At 38.1% G+C, this 25,446-nt stretch overlaps 1 protein-coding gene across 3 annotated transcripts in view; it reads left to right on the forward strand.

The window, feature by feature from the left end:
• Positions 1-25,446, forward strand: part of CAMKMT (calmodulin-lysine N-methyltransferase) — a 391,924-nt gene that overhangs the window by 338,137 nt on the left and 28,341 nt on the right. For all 3 annotated transcript variants that reach the window (XR_010021683.1, XM_063078638.1, XM_063078639.1), the window contains exon 7: positions 345-411. Coding sequence is in view for 2 of the 3 variants with exons in the window: in XM_063078638.1 (XP_062934708.1) it covers positions 345-411 (67 nt within the window). In the remaining variant the exon portion in view is untranslated. The remainder of the gene's footprint in view (positions 1-344; positions 412-25,446) is intronic.

Consider the following 25,446-nt stretch of genomic DNA (forward strand, 5'->3'; position numbering starts at 1 on the left):
TGCCTTTTAACTCTAGCTCTTTTAAGCAAGTGGGGTATGTCACATCTGGAACAGCCATTCCCCACCAGCACCCATAGTTCTGGGCCTTGCTATACTGCTACCCAAATGTACTCTTCACACGTTGCAAAACTGCAGCTCAGGGAATTGAAAGAGCTTGCCTGTGTAAGTCAGCATTTGGTAGTAGAGCCAGGGCAATACCCTCCTTCTGCCTCACACCCTACAGCTCTTCTCTTTTCACTGTGCTGATCCCATGTATGATAAGAAGATCACTGTGTTTGTGGGCCTTTTTTTTTTATTCACTACAATTGGCAATCACTGCAGAAGCTTTCTTAACTGTGTCCTAGATGTGAGAGACATCATCACAAGGAATCAGAAGGCTGGTGTGTTTAAGACTCAGAAGATATCAAGCTGGTAAGATACCTTTCTGCATTAAAACACTCCAGTTGAAACTGCTTTTCTTGATACTATGGATGATTATTAAAAATAATAATCGCTAAATTTATTGAGCACTTACTGTGTATTAGGCACTATTCTAATCATTTTATAAGTATTATTTAATGCTCACAAGAGCCCTGTAAGGCAGGTAGACACTCATTTTCTCCAATTAATAGATGAGAAAACTGGAGATAAGTATATTAAACACTGGTTTGGGAATGATTTAAAGGTTGAGATTGTACAATATGAGGTTGGGAGAAGCCAGCCTGGGACCACCTTCTTAAGTGGTTCTATCCCAGTGTTTCCCAACCTGGGGATAGTCCCCCCCCCAACCCCCCGGAACTTTTGCTATTCTCTGGAGACATTTTTTATTGTCATGACTTAAGGGGAGAATGTAGGTCCTGGCATCTGGTGAATAGAAGCCACTAGACATGCTGCTGAACATCCCACAGTACACAGGACAGCCCCCACCACAACGTACATGGCCCAGTGTGTCAGTAATGCCAAGACTGAGAAATCCTGCTCTATTCCATGATTTTAAAACAGTCTAGGTATCCATTTCCTTTTTAGAATTTGTTAATTCTTATCCAAACTGGGAGAAATGCCTGCCCTCAATCAAAACAATGGTGTGTTCTGTGATGCTACATTTTATTTTTGCCCTGTTAGTATTGGACTTAGAGAAGGAGTAACCATTAGTAGTTTTCACAGAAATATCTGTATTTGTTCATTTTTCCCTTATGCCTTTAACCACAGACTTTATTAGAAGAACAATTCCATTTTCAATTAATTATTTTATTTACTACTGGTATTCTGTCATCATCTGGTATTTTGAGGATACTTTCTTACCCCAACTAACCACTTTGGAAAAACAAAAGTGGACGAACAGCAACAATCCTTAAAAATCAAAGTTGTCGATATATTGGGATGAGACTACAGAATAGCAATAATTTTTTTCTCTTATATTAGTTGGTGAGTGTAATGAACTGTCCATATATGTATTTTTAAATCCTGCATTAGAATGTTCAGAGAGGGCCAATGGCACAGGAGGCAGTGTGCTCTGTGTTTCTCCCACAAAGGAACAAACCGGTTCTGTTGCCCAGAAAACCTCAGGCATGTCCAGAGAAAGAGAAAGCGTCTGCCCTTCCCTGTGTGTTCTTCATTCCTAAGACAGCCTTTCCTCCCCAGTGCAGACGGCCAGACACTTCCAGAGAGGGCTTCATTTTTGGACGTGATTTTCAACATGGTCTTTTAGTTATCAATCAAAAGCGCATTTTCTATGTTGTCCTCATTTACATTTATTTAATGCTTAAGGTCATTTGTGACCATTTGAGTGTATTTCAGCATATGGAATCGGGAATAACAGATTTCAGCTTCATGCTGTGAAGAGAGATTGTTTTTACAAGACATAATGTTGTTTACTGAGTGTTAATAATCACTAATTAATAAACATATCCAGACTTCTAAAATGTTGCATTTTGAGGAATAAAAATGTCAAGTGTTTAACTTATGGAGTGCAATAGTATTTTCTATCATCTCTTCATAAAATAAAGTTACATAAAGAAACAAAATGTCACTGTTCAACATAGGACATATCTCAAATGTTTAATCCGTGGGCTTTGTTTCTATTTTTCTGTTCTGAAAAAATGCTGTTCCTAACTATATTGTTCTGATATGTACCTGGACATATAGTCTATATGCCAGTAGTCATACAGGAACCTCTAAGATGAGGATTTTTTTTTTTTCCTGTCTTTATCTCATACTAATTTTGGTCAGTTTTTTTTTTTTTTTTTTTTTTTTTTCATTTAACCACTGCAAGCATTTTGTCCAAAGTCTGCTAAAGCACTTGCCAGAAAACAGGTGGATGAGTCAGTCCTTGAAATGCCTTGGTCTTATATTAAGGAGCTACTTGACCACTTAACCTTCAAGAAGCTAAGAGAAACTGCCAACCAGTGATGCAACAGTCAGCATTTTGCTTCTATTTCTATCTGCTGCTTTCCCACCCATAACCAGTACAATGTGATGAAAGTATTAGTTCCATGAGAGAAGAAATAAAAAGAAACCATTCACAAAAGAGCTAAGATATAGTTCAATATTCATTTTTAGTGCCTCAATGCATATGCAGAATTTCTCCTCCAAATTGGAGGTGTGGGATAACAGTAGCGACAGATAACTAGGAGGTACTTACCATAGCTACAAAGCCCACACGTGAGCCAAATATTTCTGCTATTAAAAAGCACTTCAAAGCTTGACACGAAGTTTGTAACAGCTGAATGTCTCTTGTGACTTCATTTGCAAAAATGTAAAAGCTGAAGGGAAAGTCGTGATACAAGAACTATAAACTTAAGAAATGGCATTTTTAAAAAGGAATGAGAAGCCACCCAGAAATCTGACTGGCACCCCAAGCTCCCCTTCCCAGTGCTCTGAGAATGGTCTCAGTAACTATCAGCATTTTTTCCTACGCCTTACACAGGGGCAAAGGCAGGTGTGTGGGGTCCAATACTTATCTTGAGGACCGTCTTTAAGAGGATTAATTCGATTATACTTTACTTTAGTAAATTTTACAGAAACATTTGATCATGTGAACACATTACTAGGGCTCCTCAAAAGGGCTTGGAAAGGGCCTGTGTGAATGAGGGGCTCTGACACTTAAGCTTCATCAGCTTCACAGTAAATCCACCTTGCTCTCATAAATACCGCCGTCCTTGCTTAGAGTAAGGATGGTGCAAGTTGGGTTTTCCTTCCCTTACGTTCCAGACTTCCTTGCTCCCTCTGATCCATTTTAATCCCAGTCTGGTTGTCACTAAATATGAAAGACATGTTTGTGAAAGACTGGAAGCATTAGCCCTGGCCAGACCTAGGATCCACATATAGGAAGCATTATATACGTTACATCCCAAAGATCTTAATACAATCTTTGATGGTTCATTTGTTTGTCCAGCCATCCATTCACTTAACAAATATGTCCAAATATATCCTTCGGAAACATAAATATAAAGTTATTGAAAGTAATTCTTGAACGAAGGAAACAGTGCTGCTGAATATAGCTAGAGATGGTTGAAAGAGCAAGGATATTTACAGCATCTCAATTGTTGGGTTTATCTGAAGCTGTCTTCAAAGTTGTGACTGACTAACAAAGAACTATTTGGAGCCTTTGATGTCTACATATTTCGAGGTCTTCCAGATTTAGTGAATAACGTCATTCTTTAGTTAATACTAGTTAAAAGTTATAATTTAAAAACAGTCTATTAAATTTACCCTGCTGTGATGTTAAAAGTGAGTTTAAGAGTTTACCTTTGTGTGAAGGTTGCTAGAGAATTTAGGCTTGACTTTTAGTTGTCATTGATAAATGATGAATTTTAGTAAACTATGGAACTTTAAGAATTTTTTATAATTCCAATTTTACCTTTATATGGGCCCTCAGGATTGGATATTGGTCCCATTGCCCTATTGCTTTTTAAGATTTATGTCTTTTCCTTTAGAGGTTAAATTGGGGATGTGGAAAATGACTTTTAAAATTTACATCCCGATCAAGTGGGATCGAATTGGTACTTTTTCCAGGCCTTCTGCAGTCTGCCCTCAATCTGCACATCCTGTCATCTCCACTGCTCTTTTTGGTCACCTAAGTCTCCTTACTCTCCTCCCAACACTTTCAGCCTTCTTTGTCCCTGGTATTTCCCAACCTTGTCCCTGTTGTCTTTGTCCATCTAGATACTTCCTTCTAGGATGGCTCCATTACCATTTCCTCCTGCCTTCCCAGACATGTTCAAAGCATGTTGGCTTCGTTTCCATGTTCATTGTTTCATTCATTTGTTGACAAATATTTTGAGCACCTTTTGTTTGCCAAGGACCGTTATAGTGCTGGACATATAGTGGTGAACAAGACTGAGAAAGTCCCTGCCTTCTTGGAGTTTATAAACATCCAGGGAGAGAGACAGCTAATTTTCTTGAAAGCAAGGATTCTGCTTACTGTGTTGTTGTATTCTCTGAAGCAATTAGTATGCTTTATTCTTGGTATATGGAAGCTTCTAAAATTTGTGTTTGGAGTACATTTTGAAAGACATGAATCCATAAAGCTTATGGAACCAAACAATTTTCAGTAGAAGAAAGTCAAGCTCTAGAGATTCAGACATCAGTTTCCGTATCAGATAGCTGACTTTCATTTCAGGATTGGCTGCTGCTTAGCATGCGCATGTAGTGTCTGTAGACAAACTGACAGTGTGAGTAGGCATTTATCTGTTCTTTGTCAGGTTGAAGAGGAAGGTTAGTAGAAGGTAACTGAGATAAGCAAGTTGAGGGCTCTCTCTAAGAAATTTTCTGATAAAATTCTATATACCTGTTAGTGAGTTTTGCTAGAATTATGGTCACAGAATCTTGAGAACTGCTGAGAATTCTAGAGATGTTACAGTCCTGTTTCCTTCCGTTGCTGTCTTGGATATGAGAAAATGAAATTACTATGTGTACTTTCCATATGAAAATAATGTTGTTGATTTGCTTGACAAGTTTACAGAAGGACTCATGTCCCTCCTGTTTAGTGTTTTGCACTGAAACACCAACTCCCACAGGAATGTTATACAGTTCCAGATATTTTGATAGAATTCTCCTTTTTGTATTAAAATGAGCCAGGTTTTAAAATTTGGGGACACTGTGTGTTTTTAGGGGCCCTCTAAAACTAAAGTAAACTAAACTCTTAAACTAAAGTAAATTTAATATTAAATATTAAAGTAAATTAAATTAAATATTCTTTTCTTCTGGAATTGTATTGACTGAAAACTTGCCAATCCCTTCTCTTTACAGAGGTCAAAATCTCACTAACAAAAATAGGCCAGGTTCTGTATTGATATCCAGGTGTGCATGCCAAACCTGGCATTATTTGTGAAATTATCGTCCTGTTTTAAGATAAAAATTCTTTTCCCTTAACAGAATTTTTAATCATAGAAGTTACATATCAATAAAAATGTATTTTCAAAGGAGTTCTTCACTTAAAAATGGACAGAAGCAATCTTAAATTGTTTTTTACAGAATAGCTGCATCATAATCCATTGTTAAATAATTAACTTTTTTCCTTAATAACGGACAGTAATTTCTTTTCAGTATTTTGCTACTAAAAATAATGCTGAAGTGAAACACATTTGTACATAAATTATACATTTGCAAGTATTTCTACAGGACAAATTTTCAGAAGTAAATTTTATTTGTATGGTCCCACCAAACTGTGTAATTTACTATAACTTTGTAATATATTTTCATATCTTTTAAGACTAATCTCTTTCCATTATTCTTGCTTTTGAGAATTTTCTAAAATTCTGTTGTTATTTTTATTATATTGGCATTTTCATTGTGACTGAAATATTATAAATTAATTTCTCTTGTGGTCAAAATATTAGAAATTTATTAATTTTATAAGTAATTTTGTAAATTAAATAATTTTATAAATTAATTTGCATTCAAACACTTTTGCGTCTTCCTATTCAAGAACAGATGTTTTTATTTTAAAATTTTTTTAAAGGTATTTCACTAGCTTTTTCATTTCTCTTGTTAACTTTATTTTTGGAAAGTATCTTTTTGGTTGGTCTTGTAATAGGGCCTTTTCTCCCATTACATTTTCTTGCTTTATTTGTTTGTTTGATTTTGCTGTGGCTGGCCAGTATGGGATCTGAACCCTTGACCTTGTTGTTATAACACCACACTCTAACCAACTGAGCTAACCAGCCAGCCCCATTATATTTTCTAAGTTATTGTATTTGCATACACACACACACACACACACATATACACTATAGGGTTTTGTGTATTAATAAGAACTCACTGAGGTGACTAAACATTTACTTCTAATACTTTGTTAGTTTATCCTCTTGAGTTTTCCAAATAAACAATTACATCATCTGCAAATGATGACAATTTTGACTTTTTTCTGATTCTTATACCCTTTATTCTTTCTCATATATAATTTTATTGGATAAATATTTCCACCATGATTATTAAATTATAGGCATCTTGAGTCTTACTTTGTTGGGAATCCTCTAATGTTTTATCATTAAGTATGCATTAGCTTTTGAGTTGAGATATATGTGATATTTTTATCTTGTTAAAATATTTATATATGATATTTTATCTTGTATGATTCCTATTTTTAAGAGATTTTTATCATAAATAAATAAGGAACTTTTGTGTTATCTTTTCAGCATCTGTAGAGATGATCAAATTGCTTTTCTTATATCAAATATAGCTATGACAAATCATATTAACAGACTTTCTAATATTAAAACATCTCTGCATTTCTAGTCACTTGTTCATGGTGTCTTAATTCTTCTTTTAATATTCTGCCGTATTCTAATAATATGTTACGTGGGATTTTTTGTAACAACTTTATTGAGATATAATTCACTTACTATACTATTTACCCATTTAAAGTATAAAATTCAATGGCTTTTAGTATATTCACAAAGTTGTACAATCATCACAATCAATTTTAGGATATTTTCATTACCCCCCAAAGAAACCCCATACCCATTAGCAATCACACCCCCACCCCTTCTCCCTCCCAGGCCTAGGTAACCACTAATCTATGTTCTGTCTATGCATTTGCTTATTCTGGTCATTTCAAATAAATGGTATCATACAATATTTGGTCTTTCACATCTGGCTTCTATCACTTAGTATTTTTGAGGTTCATCTATGTTGTAGCATGTATCACGACATTTGTCATTCATTTAATGGCTGAATAATGTTTCATTGTATGGATATACCACATTTTATTTATCCATTTATTAATTGATGAACATTTGGGTTGTTTCCATTTTTACTATGAACAGTTGTGTACAAATTTTTGTGACAAGTTTCACTTCTCTTAGATCTATATGATCATATGGTAACTCTATATTTAACCTTCTGAAGAATTGCTAGGCTAGTTTTCAAAGTGGCTAGACCATTTTTCATTCCCACCAGCAGTATGTGATGTTATCTGGGCCTTTTTCTACTGAGATTTATCAGTAAAATTGGTCCATAGTTTTCTTTCTTTCTTTCTTTTTTGTAGATTTTAATATCACTGACATGACACCTTCTTAAAAATAGTTGAAAGCTTTTCTTATCTTTTGAATCACCTCTTATTGTATCATCCTTCCCTGCTTCCATAATTCTAGATCAGAACAACTTTTACCCCATTATTTTGTATGTGATAGTTTGCGATATAGTGTAAGAAATAGAGAAATTTCTGTATTAAAAAATGCACTGCACTTGAAAGTGTAAGTTTGAAAAGTAAAGAAAAAGAAATGAGAACACTAAAAAATAATAATTTTATTTCATTTCAAATGGTACAGTTATAATTTCCAATCCATTAGTTCTAAGAGTTTGTTGTCACTGTATTTTGCTACCATGTAAGTTAATCAACTGTTATTATCATGGAATCAGAGATATTTGAGATGGAAAATAGAATTAGTAAAATAATTAGTACCTTTCATTCTAAGATCTCAAATCCCTTACCAGTCCTCTTTAGCCAGTGCAAAATATACAAATCACCAATATGAGGGGTGTCTGAATGTTGGGCAAATTTGTCTTCCTTTTGGACTTAAAAATAAGTTTATTTCAGCTAAATTCCAGACAAAAATGCAGAGCTGGGGTCAGCTTTAAAGTCAGTCCTGAAACATGTAAGTGATAGGCTGGAGCAACAGTTCTCAAACTTAAGTATCAGAATCATTTGTAGAGCTTGTTATGACTCAGATTGTCAGGCCCCACACCCTGAGAGACTGAGTTGGGGCCTGAGATTTTGCATTTCCAGCAGGTGACTTGGATTCTATTGGTCTGGAGACCTCACTTGGGAAACACTGAATTAGAGTTCTCTCTCAGGGTTTCCTCATTAAATTCTGTAGTGTTTCATTTCTTTAACATTGTCCCGATTTCCATTCGTTAAAGCCAGTTCTTTTTTTTTTTTTTTTGGTGGCTGGCCCGAACAGGGATGTGAACCCTTAACATCGGTATTATAACACCACACCCTAACCAACTGAGCTAACCAGCCATACCCCTTTTCTCTATTTTATGGATGTCATGTACTTACAGAGAAAGGAAAGGACCTGATTTACAGTCAACTCTCAATTGTCTGTCGTTAATTAATCTTGTAGGTCTTCTAAGGTTGAAATTTCATTGACACCTAATTTTACTTACTCCTCACCTTTCTCCAAGCCTTATTCTTAGTCTAGAAATGTAAATTAATTTTGTTTCATGATAAAATCAGCAAAGTCGATCAGGTAATCTGTTTTAAGGAATTCATATACATAAAATCCTGTTTTAGTTGTTCTGTGACACTGCTTCCCTACCTTAGCTAAGGGCAGTGTTCTTAATTAGGTCTGTCTTTAGGGCCATTGTTACTTCTCTGGAGTGGCACTGTCTTTAAAATCCCCCATTTGAAAATAAAGGAATTTGATGCTTGGAACTAAAGTCTAGACCTATGGCTAAAGAATGTTCTAAATCTAAATCCATATAGGTAGAGATTTTCTGGAACAGGGTTTCTCAAAGTGGTCCATGACCCGTCCTCATAGGAATCACCTCTGTTGCTCATTTTAAAAACATAGGTTCCCAGGCCTCAGACCAACCTTATTGAATCAGCCTCTGAGATTGAGGCGCATGAATCTGACATTTTAACAACCTCCTCGGGTAATGCTAATATATCTGGAGCACAGACCACACTTTGATAAGCTCATTTTATATCCCTATATTGCTGCTCAGATCAGTAAACTGAAAGCACAAAGGTAAATCTATGAATATCCTCTGTTTGTCCTTAGGAGAGGTTTTTTTAACCTTTATTCCTCAGTTTGGACTCAATTTCTATGTTGTCATCTTAATAAAGATATATATGACAGTGGAAAGGAGAAAGTTGTACAGATAAGAGAGTAATTCTCATTAGTTTCTTGTCTATATCCCAGCCTTTCATTGTTGAGATTCAATGAGAAGCTCATATCAGAGGTGGAAAAGTCCTTTGGAATAATCCAACAGCAGTTCTGAACCAGAGGTGAACTATGTGTCCACCTCTGCACCCTGTTTGTAATTGTATAGGACATTTTTGTTTAGTTGTCACAATGACTAAGGGTTATTACTAGTACTGGGGGGGGGGGGTACAAGGATTGTAAATATTCTACAATGCAAAGGACAGTCCACTATGATGAAGAATTGTCCTGCCTCAACTGCCAGTACCACCTCCATTGAGAAATGCTAGTTCCAGACTAGGTCAGAAAGTGGAGATCCAGAAATATTGTCTTGCTTTCTGGATTTGTGTGTGTGTGTGTGTGTGTGTGTGTGTGTGTGTGTGTGTGTGTGTGTGTGTGTGTGTTATGTCTGTCTTACATGCACTGTTCTTTAAATGAGGGCATGGAATTACTTTTGTTAATGAATAACTTTTGCCTAAAACACTTTACTAAGCTGCTGTTCTAATCCACCTTGTGTTATTCAGCTCAATACAGTAAGATATAATTTAGTGTCTACTGTGTGTAAGGCTCTATGATGGGCTCTTTAGGGGTTATAAAGGTGAGTGAGGTGAGGTTTCTGCCTTTTAGGAAGCTCAAGCTATCCAGACAAGAGACAAATACTTGCCCAGCTACCAAGATACAAGACAGAGTCTGCTCTGATTGAGTCAGTCATACTGTGTCAGAATAAAGACATCAGCCAATTCAGGGTGGAGGGATCTGAGAAAGCTCCACAATGGAGGTGGCCATTGAGCTGTGATTTAGCAAATTAAAGGCAAAGAAAGAAAAGCAGTTAAAGTGGGCATTGCAGATATAAAAAGCAGAGAGGAAATAATTAAAGACCTAGAAGTAGAAAAGATGTGTCCAGACAAATTTAGTTATTTGTAATGAATGAGAAGCAGCTAGAGGCAGACAGACCAGTTAAGAAGACATCACACAGGGGTGGGAAGGAGGGTGAATGGGACAGAGCTCATGAAGGTACTTCTGAGGTGTCATCCAAATTCTATTTCTTGATCTGGGTTGTGGTTACAAGGGTGTTTGCCTCATAATAATTAAGGCATATATGTGTTCCGTGTAGTTTTCTGTGTCTGTGTTTTATTTTACAATAAAAAGCGTCTTTAGAAAAAAAAAAAAAGCCATTTTAGTGTTTCCGGAGGGAGAGAAAGAGTTAGTCCAGTCCTGAATGAGAATGGAAAATGGTGAGCAATTATTGGGCCACTCTAGAGAAGTGACTGAATGTGGGATGTAGAGAAGATAGAGCAGGAGTAAGAGATAGCAATCAGGGACTTGGAACATTGGAGGTGGTTGTAGAACGTATTTGTAACAGTAAATAACAAGGGGTTAGGAATAAAAGTTTAAATCTCAGGAAAATGTCATGCTGGACAATTTGGAGATCAAAATCAAGAGATAAGAGCAGAACTATGGGAACTGGAAAGTCAGAAGAGCAGATGGCCAAGGACAGAGTCTTGGAAAATGTCCGTTTCAGGAGTAGTAAAAGGGACCAGAAAGGGATGCTGAGAAGAGACCGGAGAGCAGGATAGATGACTCGGGATGGTATGAAATAACACCACTCCCTAATGGAAGCAACTCCAGGAGAGAAGTTCAAGGAGAGGGTGGTCAGCAGTGTCAGCTGCTGCAGATTGAAGGTCAAGCAGATTGCAGAGCAATTCCCATGACTGTTGGGAGAAAGGTCATAGCACAAGTGCAGGTGAAGCAGTTACTGTATCTACTCCCCCATGAACGTTGGTGGTAAACGGAAAGAGAAAAATAGTATGTGTTCTATGGTGAAGCCGACTTGAGGGAAGAGTTGTGCATATGGGCAGGCAACTCGATCCAGCCAAAGAAGAAGAAAGAAGTGGAGATATGACAGGGGGTATTAGATGGGGCAAGGACCTGGAGCAGTGCTTCTCAAAGTATGGGCCCCAGGCTAGTGGCGTCAGCATCACTTGGGAACTTGTTAGAAATGCAGATTCTCAGGCTCCACCCCAGACATACTGAGTCAGAAAGTCAAGGGTTGAAACCCAGTAATCTGTATTTTAACAAACTCTCTGAGGATGCTGATGCATGCTGAAGTTTGAAAACCACTGACCTAGAGGGAAGAGGTGATTTTATCCAGCATACGGGGGTGGGGGGGTTTTTCTTGACAGGAAGAGTGACCCTGCTTCCTTCTAGACAAGAAGAAAGGAGAAAAAAGATGAAGAAGAGGGAAGGATGATATCAGATAACCTCATGTTCTCAGTAAGGTCATCTCCTGAGAACAGAGATCTGGATGTTTTAGAACTCAGAACACAGATGTGTTCATCCCAGCCTTCAAACCCTTGCCCCTTCTCTAGGTTTTGTCTAAGATGTCCTCTCACTTCCTATTTTTCTGTCCAAATCCTGCCTGGATGGTCACAAGCAATTGCACCTTCAGGATACCTTCCCCAGCGTGTCCAGTCCTCAGTGATCACTGCTGTGGTCGCACCTTACTTACATATGGCCAACTGTAATTCTTTTGTTTCATTCGAGTGTCTTGTCTTCCAAATATGACTGTATGTTCCCTTTGACTATTATACTTTCGTTACTCTAGGAAACCTGTTCTCTTTGTACTACTGTTGACGGCATTCAGTGAGGTTTCAATAACATTTTATAGGTAGACTGACTCACAAGTTAGGAAGTCAACAGATTGGTATCCCCTCTCAGTCTCAGTTTTCAGTTCTAGATTTAGATGGCATCCTTTTCCCTGAGTGTCCAAAACACTTTATTATAGAGGCTTCTACCATACAGCATTTTAAAACACTATAAAAAAAAATCAGGAAAAATGAAAGGGACAGGTGGCAAACAAGGAATTATTTGAAAGAGGAGAGGTGATTCACTGGTTTAGGTAAACACTGTAAATGACTCGAATGGGCCCTCCATAAGGATGAGCTGTGCCAACATAGACTTTGAGAAGTGAGGTAAAAGATACTGTGGGAAAGCCTATTGGGATCGTCTGTAAAGAAGAATGCCTATAATATCCATGCAATGAAAACTGGTGCCTTCCCTACTGTTGATGAGATAGATTGTTTTTGAAGAACTATAAATTCATTTCATTTAGCAAGCATGACCAATAGTTGTTTCAGTATACTACTTTTGCAAACACACAAGGAACTGCCTTTTCAACAGCAGAGATTAAAACCATGACTCACTCCCCTGCAACCAGAAGTCTGCAAATATGAAGACAAACAAAGAAATATTAACCATGTGAATGAGAAAAGAAATTCTTTAAATTTCTGTAAAGTTATCTGTAATCACCACAGTGAAATATAAATTAGGTTGAACCTGTTTGACATTAGGTTTTATTACAAACTTAGAAGAGAATTTTTGTTATAATTAATAATTGGAAGAGATGGAGTATATGAATGCAGAAATTGATAGAGTATATGAAAGTGAAATTCTTGTAGTATGAGTTTTGCATCACGAGGTAGGGATCCTATCAGAAATTGACTTGGTTTTATGTTTCATGTTGAAACCCAATCTCAAAGCCGAATGAAAGGACATGAATTAGTGCAAGAGTAAGGGAAGGGAAACTAATATTTATTTATTTATTGCACCTATAATGCACTTTCATATACTCTATCTCTTTCAATTATTAATTGTTCCTGCCGTGTAACTATTACTGTCTCTTTTGTGCAGATGAGGGCAATGATACTCAGAGCATCTCTCGGCCTCACTGGCTTGTAAATGGTGGAGCTGATATTTGAACTCAGAACTATATAGCTACAAAGCCCATGCATGCTTTCTGCCATACTATACCTGTTAAACTTACCAAGCTTGGTATGCCGGTAGCTATTAAGTTTTTTCAAAAGCATGGGGAGTTCTATAGTGATTATTAGTTTTATAATATTTTTATTTACAAAATTATACTTCACTTTGTGATAAATTTTGAATAGAAACAATATTTTGACATAGTGATGAAATAAAATGGAAACAACTAAATTTTACTTTGGTGTCAATATAGTTACAAGTAACATGTTGACATGATTTGGCTGTTTGGTAGAACCATTCTTTACATGTCTTTACATATGAATTTTATGCCTTAGATTGTAAAATTTGTACAGGTCAGGGGCCTAGTTATATGTAAGTGTGTACCCTGCTCTTTTTCAGAAAGCATTTTCTACTTAATTTTTTAAAACAGTTTTACTGTGGTAAAATCATTCAGCAGACTGTATGTGTAACTTTATAAGTCTGGAAATTTGTATACACCCTGGAGACCATCACCACAATCAAGGTAAAGAACACGTTCATCACCCCCTAAAGTTTCCTCTTGCTCCTTTGTAATATTCCTTTCTGCTCCTTGAAGTTTCCTCCCTCCACAGGAAATCTCTGATTTGATTTCTCTCACTATGTAATAGTTTATATTTTCTAGATTCTGGGATTATTCAGTATTTGCTTTTTTTAGTCGGTTTTCTTTGTCGATTATTTGTACAATTATTTTGCAATTCACCTATGTCGTTGCATGTATCAGTAGTGCTCTCCTTTTTTACTCCTGTGTAGTATCCCATTGTACAGATATACCACACTATTTGTTTGTCCTTTCACTCACTGATGAACTTTAGGGTTTTGCCCATTTTTGGCTATTCTAAATAAAGCTGTTTATGTCCAAGTATGAATATATGGTATGCACTTCGTATGGATATATGTTTTCTCTAGGGTAAACATCTAAGAGTAGAACAGATAGATTATATGGAGGCATACATTTAACTTTTTAAGGAATGTGCCAAACTGTTTTTGAAAGTGCTTGTGCTGTTTATATTCCCATCAGCAGTGTTGGAGAATTCCATTTCCTCCACATCCTCGCCAGCACTCAATATGGTCAACCTTTTAAATTGCAGCTTTTCTAACAAGTGTATATAGTAGTATCTATCTCATTGTAGTTTTTATTTGGATTTTTCTGATGACTGATGATGTTGGGTACTTTTTCATGTGCTTATCTGCCAATATATCTTCTTTGGTGAAGTGTCTGTTCAAATGCTTTGCCCATTTTTAAAACATTGAGTCGTTTTTTTTTCTTGTTGTCGATATACTGTGAGAGTTCTTCATATGTTCTGGATATAAGCTCTTTATCAGATTTATGATCTACAAGCATTTTCTACCAGCCTGTGGCATGATTTTCATTCTTCTTTTCGTTCTGTCTTTCAAAGTGCAGAAGTTTTTAATTTTAATGAAGTCTAATTTACCAATTTATTTTCTTATGGATCATGCACTTCGTGTGTATCTAAGCATCTTTGCTTACTCCAAGGTTATGAAGATTTTCTCCTGTTTTTTTAGTCTGCAAACTTTATAGTTTTAGGTTTATGATCCATTTTGAGTTAATTTTTGCATATGGTGTGAGATACATATTGAAGTTTTTCTTTTAAATGGATATCCAATTGTTAAAACACCGTTTTATCCTTTGCCCACTAAATTGCCTTCGTTTATTTAGGTCTCATTAAATTTCTTTCATCTTTCATCAGAATTATTTCTAAGTGTTTCATATTTTTATATTATAAATGGTATGATTTTTATGCTATTAAAACTGGTATAGAATTGGAAATTCCAATTTCTAATTATCTGTTGCTTGTATAAAGAAATAAAGTTGATTATTGCGTATTGGTCTTGAATCCCATGAGCCTGCTAAACTCACTTATTAGTTCTAGTAGCTTTTTTTGTTTATTCCATTGGATATTTCACATAGATGATTGTGTTGCCTGCTAATAAATAAAATTTTACTTCTTCCTTTCTAATCTAGATGCTTTTTTTCCCTCTTGCCTCATTGGACTGGCTAGAATCTCCAGTGCAATGTTGAATAGTGACAGCAAACATACTTTTCTTGTTCCTGATATTATGGAGAAAGTATCCAGTCTTTCACCATTAAGTGTAATATAACTATAGGTTTTTCATAGATGTCCTTTTTCAGGTTGAGGAAGTTCCCTTCTGTTCTTAGGTTGCTGAGAGTTTTTATCAGGAATAGATATTGGACTTTGTCAAATTCATTTTCTGAACTTACTGAAATAATTATATGGTTTTTCTTTTTAGTTTGTTAATATGGTGAATTATATTGATCAATTTCCAAACGTAAACCAACCTTATATTTCTTTTTTTTTTTTTTCATTTTTATACTTTTATTTTTTATTTTTATTTTTTTATATGAAGCAAGCTATAAACCACCAAAATGATGCTCTAGGAAAACAATGGCATCATAGGATTAAGGCTCCTGGGGATCTGGAGTCAGACCCTGCCTCGGTCATTTCTTAGCTATGGAGCAAGTTCTATTCTCGGAGTTGGGCAACCAGAGCCCCTGCACTGGGTCCTGTTCTCTAACAGATCATGTTCTTGTTCTTCTTTTTTTTTTTTTTTTTTAAATTTTATTATGTCGATATACATTGTAGCTGATTATTACTCCCCATCACCAAAACCTCCCTCCCTTCTCCCTCCCCCCCCTCCCCCCCAACAATGTCCTTTCTGTTTGCTTGTTGTATCAACTTCAAATAATTGTGGTTGTTATATCTTCTTCCCCCCCCCCCGGTTTGTGTGTGTGTGTGTGTGTGAATTTATATATTAATTTTTAGCTCCCTCCAATAAGTGAGAACATGTGGTATTTCTCTTTCTGTGCCTGACTTGTTTCACTTAATATAATTCTCTCAAGGTCCATCCATGTTGTTGCAAATGGCAGTATTTCATTCGTTTTTATAGCTGAGTAGTATTCCATTGTGTAGATGTACCACATTTTCCGTATCCACTCATCTGATGATGGGCATTTGGGCTGGTTCCAACTCTTGGCTATTGTAAAGAGTGCTGCGATGAACATTGGGGAACAGGTATACCTTCGACTTGATGATTTCCATTCCTCTGGGTATATTCCCAACAGTGGGATGGCTGGGTCGTATGGTAGATCTATTTGCAATTGTTTAAGGAACCTCCATACCATTTTCCATAGAGGCTGCACCATTTTGCAGTCCCACCAACAATGTATGAGAGTTCCTTTTTCTCCGCAGCCTCGCCAGCATTTATCGTTCAGAGTCTTTTGGATTTTAGCCATCCTAACTGGGGTTAGATGGTATCTCAATGTGGTTTTGATTTGCATTTCCCGGATGCTGAGTGATGTTGAGCATTTTTTCATATGTCTGTTGGCCATTTGGATATCTTCCTTAGAGAAATGCCTACTTAGCTCTTTTGCCCATTTTTTAATTGGGTTGCTTGTTTTCTTCTTGTAAAGTTGTTTGAGTTCCTTATATATTCTGGATATTAATCCTTTGTCAGATGTATATTTTGCAAATATTTTCTCCCACTCTGTTGGTTGTCTTTTAACTCTTTTAATTGTTTCTTTTGCTGTGCAGAAGCTTTTTAGTTTGATATAATCCCATTTGTTTATTTTTCCTTTGGTTGCCCGTGCTTTTGGGGTCGTATTCATGAAGTCTGTGCCCAGTCCTATTTCCTGAAGTGTTTCTCCTATGTTTTCTTTAAGAAGTTTTATTGTCTCAGGGTGTATATTTAAATCCTTAATCCATTTTGAGTTGATTTTAGTATACGGTGAGAGGTATGGATCTAGTTTCATTCTCCTGCATATCGATATCCAGTTATCCCAGCACCACTTGCTGAAGAGGCAGTCCCTTCCCCAGTGAATAGGCTTGGTGCCTTTGTCAAAGATCAGATGGCAGTAAGTGTGTGGGTTGATTTCTGGATTCTCTATTCTATTCCATTGGTCAGTGTGTCTGTTTTTATGCCAGTACCATACTGTTTTGGTTATTATAGCTTTGTAGTATAGCTTAAAGTCAGGTAGTGTTATGCCTCCAGCTTTATTTTTTTTGCTCAGCATTGCTTTGGCTATTCGTGGTCTTTTATTGTTCCATATAAATGTCTGAATAGTTTTTTCCATTTCTGAGAAAAATGTCTTTGGAATTTTGATGGGGATTGCATTGAATTTGTATATCACTTTGGGTAGTATGGACATTTTCACTATGTTGATTCTTCCAATCCAAGAGCATGGAATATCTTTCCATCTTCTTGTATCCTCTCTAATTTCTCTCAGCAGTGGTTTGTAGTTCTCATTATAGAGATTTTTCACCTCCTTGGTTAACTCTATTCCTAAGTATTTTATTTTTTTGGTGGCTATTGTAAATGGGCAGGCTTTCTTGATTTCTCCTTCTGCATGTTCACTATTGGAGAAAAGAAATGCTACTGATTTTTGTGTGTTGATTTTGTATCCTGCTACTGTGCTGAAATCATTTATCAATTCCAACAGTTTTTTTGTAGAGGTTTTAGGCTGTTCGATATATAGGATCATGTCATCTGCAAACAGGGACAGTTTGACTTCATCTTTTCCAATCTGGATGCCCTTTATTTCCTTCTCTTCTCTGATTGCTCTGGCTAGTACTTCCAACACTATGTTGAATAGGAGTGGTGAGAGTGGGCATCCTTGTCTAGTGCCTGTTCTTAAAGGAAAAGCTTTCAGCTTTTCCCCATTCAGGATGATATTGGCAGTGGGTTTGGCATATATGGCTTTAATTATGTTGAGATACTTTCCCTCTATACCTAACTTATAGCGGGTCTTTGTCATGAATGAGTGCTGAACTTTATCAAATGCTTTTTCAGCATCTATAGAGATGATCATATGGTCCTTGTGTTTGAGTTTATTAATATGGTGTATCACATTAATTGATTTGTGTATGTTGAACCAACCTTGCATCCCTGGGATGAATCCCACTTGATCGTGATGAATAATTTTTCGTATGTGTTGCTGTATTCTGTTTGCTAGTATTTTAGTGAGGATTTTTGCATCTATATTCATCAAGGATATCGGCCTGTAGTTTTCTTTTTTGGTTATATCTTTACCTGGTTTTGGTATCAGGATGATGTTTGCTTCATCGTCCGTTTCAATCTTTTGGAATAGTTTGTAAAGAATCGGTGTCAATTCCTCTTTGAATGTTTGGTAAAATTCTGCTGTGAATCCATCTGGTCCTGGGCTTTTCTTTGTTGGGAGCCTTCTGATAACAGCTTCAATCTCCTTTATTGTTATTGGTCTGTTCAAATTTTCTACGTCTTCACGGTTCAGTTTTGGGAGCTTGTGTGTGTCCAGAAATTTATCCATTTCCTCCAGATTTTCAAATTTGTTGGCGTATAGTTGTTTATAGTAGTCTCGAATGATTCCTTGTATTTCAGATGAATCAGTTGTAATATCGCCTTTTTCATTTCTAATTTTTGTTATTTGAGTCTTCTCTCTTCTTTTTTTTGTTAGCCATGCTAATGGTTTGTCAATTTTATTTATCTTTTCAAAAAACCAACTTTTTGATTCGTTGATCTTTTGAATTGTTTTTTGGTTTTCAATTTCATTCAGTTCTGCTCTGATCTTAATGATTTCTTTCCGTCTGCTAACTTTAGGATTGGATTGTTCTTGTTTTTCTAGTTCTTTAAGGTGAAGTGTTAGGTTGTTCACTTGCCATCTTTCCATTCTTCTGAAGTGAGCATTTAATGCAATAAATTTTCCCCTCAATACTGCTTTTGCAGTATCCCACAGGTTTTGGTATGATGTATCATTGTTTTCATTAGTTTCAATAAACTTTTTGATTTCCTGCTTGATTTCTTCTTGGTCCCATATGTCATTAAGTAGAATGCTGTTTAATTTCCATGTGTTTGTATAGTTTCCAGAGTTTTGTTTGTTATTAATTTCTAGTTTTAATCCATTGTGGTCTGAGAAGATACATGGGATAATTCCAATTTTTTTGAATTTATTGAGACTTGATTTGTGACCTAATATGTGATCTATTCTGGAGAATGATCCATGTGCTGATGAGAAGAATGAATATTCTGAGGTTGTTGGGTGGAATGTTCTGTAGATATCTGCCAATTCCAATTGGTCTAGAGTCTTGTTTAGATCTTGTGTTTCTCTACTGATTCTTTGCCTAGATGATCTGTCTAATATTGACAGTGGAGTGTTCAGGTCCCCTGCTATTATGGTATTAGTGTCTATTTCCTTCTTTAGGTCTAATAGAGTTTGTTTTATAAATCTGGCTGCTCCAACATTGGGTGCATACATATTTATGATTGTTATGTCTTCTTGATGGATCAGTCCTTTTATCATTAAGTAGTGTCCCTCATTGTCTCTTTTTATGGTTTTTGGTTTAAAGTCTATTTTGTCAGATATAAGAATAGCCACTCCAGCTCGTTTTTCTTTTCTGTTTGCATGGTAAATCTTTTTCCATCCTTTCACTCTTAGTCTGTGTGAATCTTTATGGGTGAGGTGGGTCTCTTGTAGGCAGCATATAGTTGGGTCCTGCTTTTTGATCCAGTCAGCCAGTCTGTGTCTTTTAATTGGGGAATTTAAGCCTTTAACATTAAGAGTTGTTATTGAAAGGTGTTGATTTATTCCTAGCATTTTATTGGTTGTTTGGTTGTCTTAGGTGTCTTTTGTTCCTTGCTTTCTGATTTACTGTTTGGTTTCTTTGTTTGTTGGTTCCTTAGGTTGTAGATAGTGTTTTTGTTAGCTTGTTTTCTCTTCATGAATGCCATTTTTATTGTACTAGCGGGTTTAGATTTTTCTTGGGTTTTTATGGCAGTGGTAGTTATTTTTCAGGAACCAAACCCAGTACTCCCTTGAGGATTTCTTGTAAGGGTGGTCTTGTGGTAGTGAACTCCCGCAGTTTTTGTTTGTCTGAGAAATATACTATTTGCCCCTCATTTCGGAAGGATAGCCTTGCAGGGTAGAGTATTCTTGGCTGGCAATCTTTGTCTTTTAGTATTTTGAAAATATCATCCCATTCCTTTCTAGCTTTTAGGGTTTGTGATGAAAAGTCTGATGTTAACCTGATTGGGGCTCCCTTATAGGTGATTTGACGCTTCTCTCTTGCAGCTTTTAAGATTCTCTCTTTGTCTCTGCGTTTTGCCAATTTGACTATGACATGTCTTGGAGAAGGCCTTTTTGGGTTGAATACGTTTGGAGATCGTTGAGCTTCCTGGATGTGAAGATCTGTGATTTTTCCTATACCTGGGAAGTTTTCTGCCACTATTTTGTTGAATATGTTTTCAATGGAATCTCCATTTTCCTCCCCTTCTGGAATACCCATGACTCGGATATTTGAACGCTTGAGGTTGTCTGATATCTCTCTCAGATTTTCTTCCATGTCCTTGATTCTTTTTTCTTTCTTTTTGTCTGCTTGTGTTATGTCAAACAGCCCATCTTCAAGTTCAGAGGTTCTCTCTTCAACTTCGACAAGCCTGCTGGTTAAACTCTCCGTTGTGTTTTTTATTTCGCTGAATAACTTCTTCAGTTCAGCAAGTTCTGCTACATTTTTTTTCAGGACATTGATTTCCTTGTATATTTCCTCTTTCAGATCCTGTATACTTTTCCTCATTTCATCATGATGTCTAGCTGAGTTTTCTTGTATCTCATTCAGTTTCCTTAGAATTATCACTCGAAATTCCTTGTCAGTTATTTCAAGGGCTTCTTGTTCTATAGGATCTAGAGTATGAGATTTATCAACTTTTGGTGGTGTACTTTCTTGATTTTTTGTATTTCTGGTGTCTTTTTTTTGGTGTTTATTCATTGTGGCAGGGGGTTTCACAGTCCACCGGTTTGAGACTAATGACTAACTAGGATGTTGCTGTGGTTGCCAATTTGGTATGGCTCCCGCCGTGACTGCTCAGTTGGCCTCTAGTGTCTTGTGTGTGTGGTTGCCTCGGGTCTTGGGCTTCTCCGGGGATCCACCTTTCTGGTCAGCTTGTACTCTGCTGGGCTGGTGGATCACGTACCACAGGGTGTATGATCTCTGTTGAGCTTTCACTTTCTGTACAGGACTTCTCCCCATTCCGTGTGCTCTGGCCCAGGCTGTTAGATCGTGCAGTGGCGACCCCACCGGGTGTGTGGTTTCTGTCGAGTCTCCGCCTCCCTGGCCGCACGTCTCCCCCCTCTGTGCACACTGTGCTGGGCTGGGGTGTGTCTTCTGCACCCCTCGTCTATCAGCTGGGCCTTCAAGACCCTGCTCAGCACCGCCTCGCCCAGGAAGTCTACCAGGTTTCTGCTAGGCACAGACGACCGGTCTCTCTGGGTGCCTTTGTAGCACTGTGTAGATCTTTCTCGGGTCTTGTTCACCTTTGTATCCCCCCGGTATAAACCGAGTCTAGTGCCCGCCTGCAGCCTGCTCTCCGGCAGGTTCAAGCGGACCTGGGAACTCTCCTGCCACACTATTCCCAACCAGAAATTCGTTAGGCTTTTTTCCAAACTGGTGGTCGCAGAGATGGTATCTGCCTCCCAGTAACAGGAAGTTTACCGGGGCCGGAGTCCAGGGTGTGGTGGAGTGACAGTCGGCCCGCCCGTACTTCCTAGCCCTCCCAACACTGGTCGGGACGCCCCACACCCCCAGCCCCGCCAGAGAACCGCGGAGGGAGTGGGAGAGGAGGCCGGCCCGCAGGCTCCAGAAAGCCCCGCGCCAGGCCAAGCAAATGGGCTCAGTGATGGCCGAGCAGGGCGGAGCTGCCCGCACCTGGGAAAATGGAGGCAGCACCGGGGCAGTGAGTGGCCTGGTGGTGCAGGCGGGAGCCGCGTGGGCATCCACCCCCCGAACAGAGCTGTGCCAGGGATCACTCACAGTGCTGTGCCAGGTCGGGCGCTCGCTCTGTCTCTGGTTTGTTGCCTTCCGTGTTCTCGGCGCTGCCGCCTCGGGCTGTTCAGTCGCGGTGCCGCTCGGGCGCTCCCAGGAATCTTCTTTAATGCCGGCCTGAAACCTCGAATCCTGAATAGGGCAGCTGGCCGCCTTCAGTGCGGCCCCAGCCTCCGGGATCCTGGCTGCATCCACAGCAGCCCTGGCGCCGTGTTCCCTGTTTCAAGACTCGCTTTTGCAGCTAAGAAACAGTTCTTTTCCTGCTCCACACTTCAAAGCTGTTGCCTGTAAATGAGGCAGCCTCTCCTGCCGGTGGCAAAGTGGCGTTGAGCCCCCACGACCGGCCAGCAGCAGCAGTCCTCCCTTAAGAGATGGCCAGAGGAAGGTCCACAAGTTTCCCGACTGCTTGAGGCCCAGTGGCCACCTTTTCCACCTCAGCTACTCCGCGCCAGCCGCCGCAGCCGCCGCCATCTTGAAACCCCCCAACCTTATATTTCTAATATAAACCCGCGTTGATCACGATGTATTGTCATATGCACGACTGTGTGTGTGTGTGTGTGTGTGTGTGTGTGTGTGTGTGTGTGTGTGTGTGTGTGTGTATGTGTGTATATTATAAACTTCAGGTATGTACATATCCTTTATTACCCCTTTAATATCTATAGAATCTGTGGTGATGCCACCTCTCCCATTTGTGATATTGATGATTTATGTCTTCTCTCTTTTTTTCCTGATTAGTCTGACTACAGGTGTATCAATGGATCTCAAAGAACCATTGTTTGGCTTCAGTGATTTTTCTTTATTCTTTTTCTGTTTTCTATTTTATTCATTTCTGCTCTAATCTTTCTTACTTCCTTTCCTCTGGTTATGTTGGGATTAACTTATTCTTTTTTCTTGCCTATTTATCTAGAAACTGAGTTCACTGATTTGAGCTTTCTTTTTTCCAATATAGATACTTAGTGCTATTAATTTCCTTCTGAATATGGCTTTAGTGGCATCCCATAAATTTTGATATGTTGTAGTTTCATTTTTGTTTGATTCAAAATACTTTTAAATTTCTGTTTTGATTTCTTGTTTGGACCCTAGGTTATTTTGAAATATATTATTTATTTTCCATATATTTGACGATTTTACAAAGAATATTGATTTCTAATTTATTATTGATTTCCTAGTTTAATTCCATGTGGTCAGATGAAAGCAGTAGAGATAGAGAGAAGTGGTTGGATTTTGATATATTTCAAAGGTAGAATTAACTGCATATCTGGCATATTTAATGTGGGATGTAAAAGAAGGAGACAGGGATATTTTCAAGGTTTTTGGCCTGAGCAACTGGAAAGGTGGAATTACCATCAATAAGATTTAAAAAAAAAATACTGAATAAAGTGAATTTGGGGAAAGATGATCAGGAACTCAAATGTGACATGTTAAGTTTGAGATGTCTACTAGATATCCAAGTGGAAATGTTAAAGTAGGGAGTTGGCTCTATGAATCTGTAGTTCGTGGGAGAGGTTTAGTCTGGAAAGTCAAGTAAGATGAAGACTAAGAACTCACCTGAATTTAGCAATGTACATACCTTTGGTGAGTTTGACAATAGCATTTTTGCTGGAATGATTGGCACAAAAGCCTGACTGGAGTGGATTTAAGAGAGAATAGGAGGAGAAGAACTGGAAACAGAGTTTAACAAATGTTTCAAGGAGTTTTGCTGCAAAGGCGGAATAGTGAAATGGAGCAATAATTGGAGGGGAAGGTGGCATCAAGAGAGAATGTTTGACAAAGGGGGAGATAACTGATGGGAATAATCTAGAGAGAGAAAAGAGCTGACAATATAGGAAATAATTGCTAGAGCTATGTTCTAGAATAGATGAAAGGAGATAGAGCTAGTGTATAAGAGAAGGTACTGGCTGTATGATTATGTAGGAGTATGGATAGATCATCTATAATATAGGCAGGAAGGCAGACTATGTATGTGCAGATGCTGTTAGGAGCATAAGTCTGATGGTGGAAGTTTATGGAAGTTCTCATCTGATTGCTGCAATTTTGACAGTATAGTAGGAAGCAAGGTCATCAGCTGGAAGTGAGAATGAGGGAGGTAGAGTTAGAATTTTGAAAAGAGAGAAGGTGCAAAATAATGACTAAGGAGAGTGGGAGAGTAAATGGACAAAGAAAATGTAAGTATAACTGCTCAACATCGTTAAGAATCTACTTAAGATTCATGATCATGAATTCAAGGCAAGTCCAGTAAGGATGCTTGTGTGCTGCCTCCAGCCACGTTCAGGTGCACAGGTATAGTCATGGATCAGGCAGATAGCTGGATTCAACAAAAGTGAAGTAAGTGGGGGACAAGGGAGTTGAGGGCATGCAAGGGAGTAATTAAAATAGTTAGCTATGGAATTTAAACTGGGCAAAAAAGGAAGATAAACATTAGCGAAGAGGGACTGTGACATGGTGCTAGGATCAGCGGATCGTAGACCAGTGAGAATGAACAAGGGTTGTGATCAGAGTACCTTCTAGGAATGAGCTGTGAAAGATAGGAGGGGTTGGTCAGGAGTGGGTAGGGTTGCAGTTACTGGTAAAGACAAGGTCTAGCGGAGTGCTACTCAGTGAATAGGCCCTGGATTGGTGACAGTCTGTGAAGTGTATGTTACTGACCTGCAATGAGGTAACTCCAGAAATTGAAAGTAAATGTTTAGAAAAACCGCTGCAACATCCACAAATATGACCGGTGGACTTGTATTTGGAATGCCTTTGTTTTTTAAATCTCATTTATCTATTAATTTGTTATTGTATTTTTCAAAAGTATTGGTCTGCAACAGATTGGAACAAACAAACAAAAATCTTCCCCACAAACAAAACTCCTTACCCACAGCTGAAGTGCTGCTTTCATGTGCATAACCACGCATCGGTGGGTCTCCCGAGGGCAACAGAAGGGAGGAGTTTGAAGGAACAGCTCCCTGAATAATGAACTCATCTCTAGTCTTCCAAGGGGGAAGGCTGCCTGATTGCACAATTCTGGGGACACCATTCTCATTGTATGTTATGTGAACAATTGACTTCAGATACAGAATGAATGGTGCTCTTAGAGTGTTCAAGGAGGTGGCCATTGTTATCTCCATTTTACAGATCAGAAGACAAACTCACAGAGGTTAAATAATTGCCAAGCATCATACAGCTACTAAGGACAGGAACCAAGATTTGAACCTGGGTGTGTCTGTTATATCAAATCTGAACTCTGTCCACAGCCCTCTCTCTCTCTCACATGCTTACAGTTATAGGGACAGTGTAGCCATAAACCTCATGAGAGTGGGGGAAAAGGCCTTCTGGAAATGTGTTGTGGTCCATGTCACCAAGCCGGCATTTCAATTTCTTATAGAGTCATGACTTGTTACGGGGCTGTAGTAATCCATAGCTAGTCACTGTCCAGACCCCTGTGTTTCCCGTGTCTGTAGAACCAAGAGGCTGAAGCACCTCAG

Source organism: Cynocephalus volans, chromosome 14 (genome assembly GCF_027409185.1).
Source record: "Cynocephalus volans isolate mCynVol1 chromosome 14, mCynVol1.pri, whole genome shotgun sequence".
NCBI lineage: Eukaryota > Metazoa > Chordata > Mammalia > Dermoptera > Cynocephalidae > Cynocephalus > Cynocephalus volans.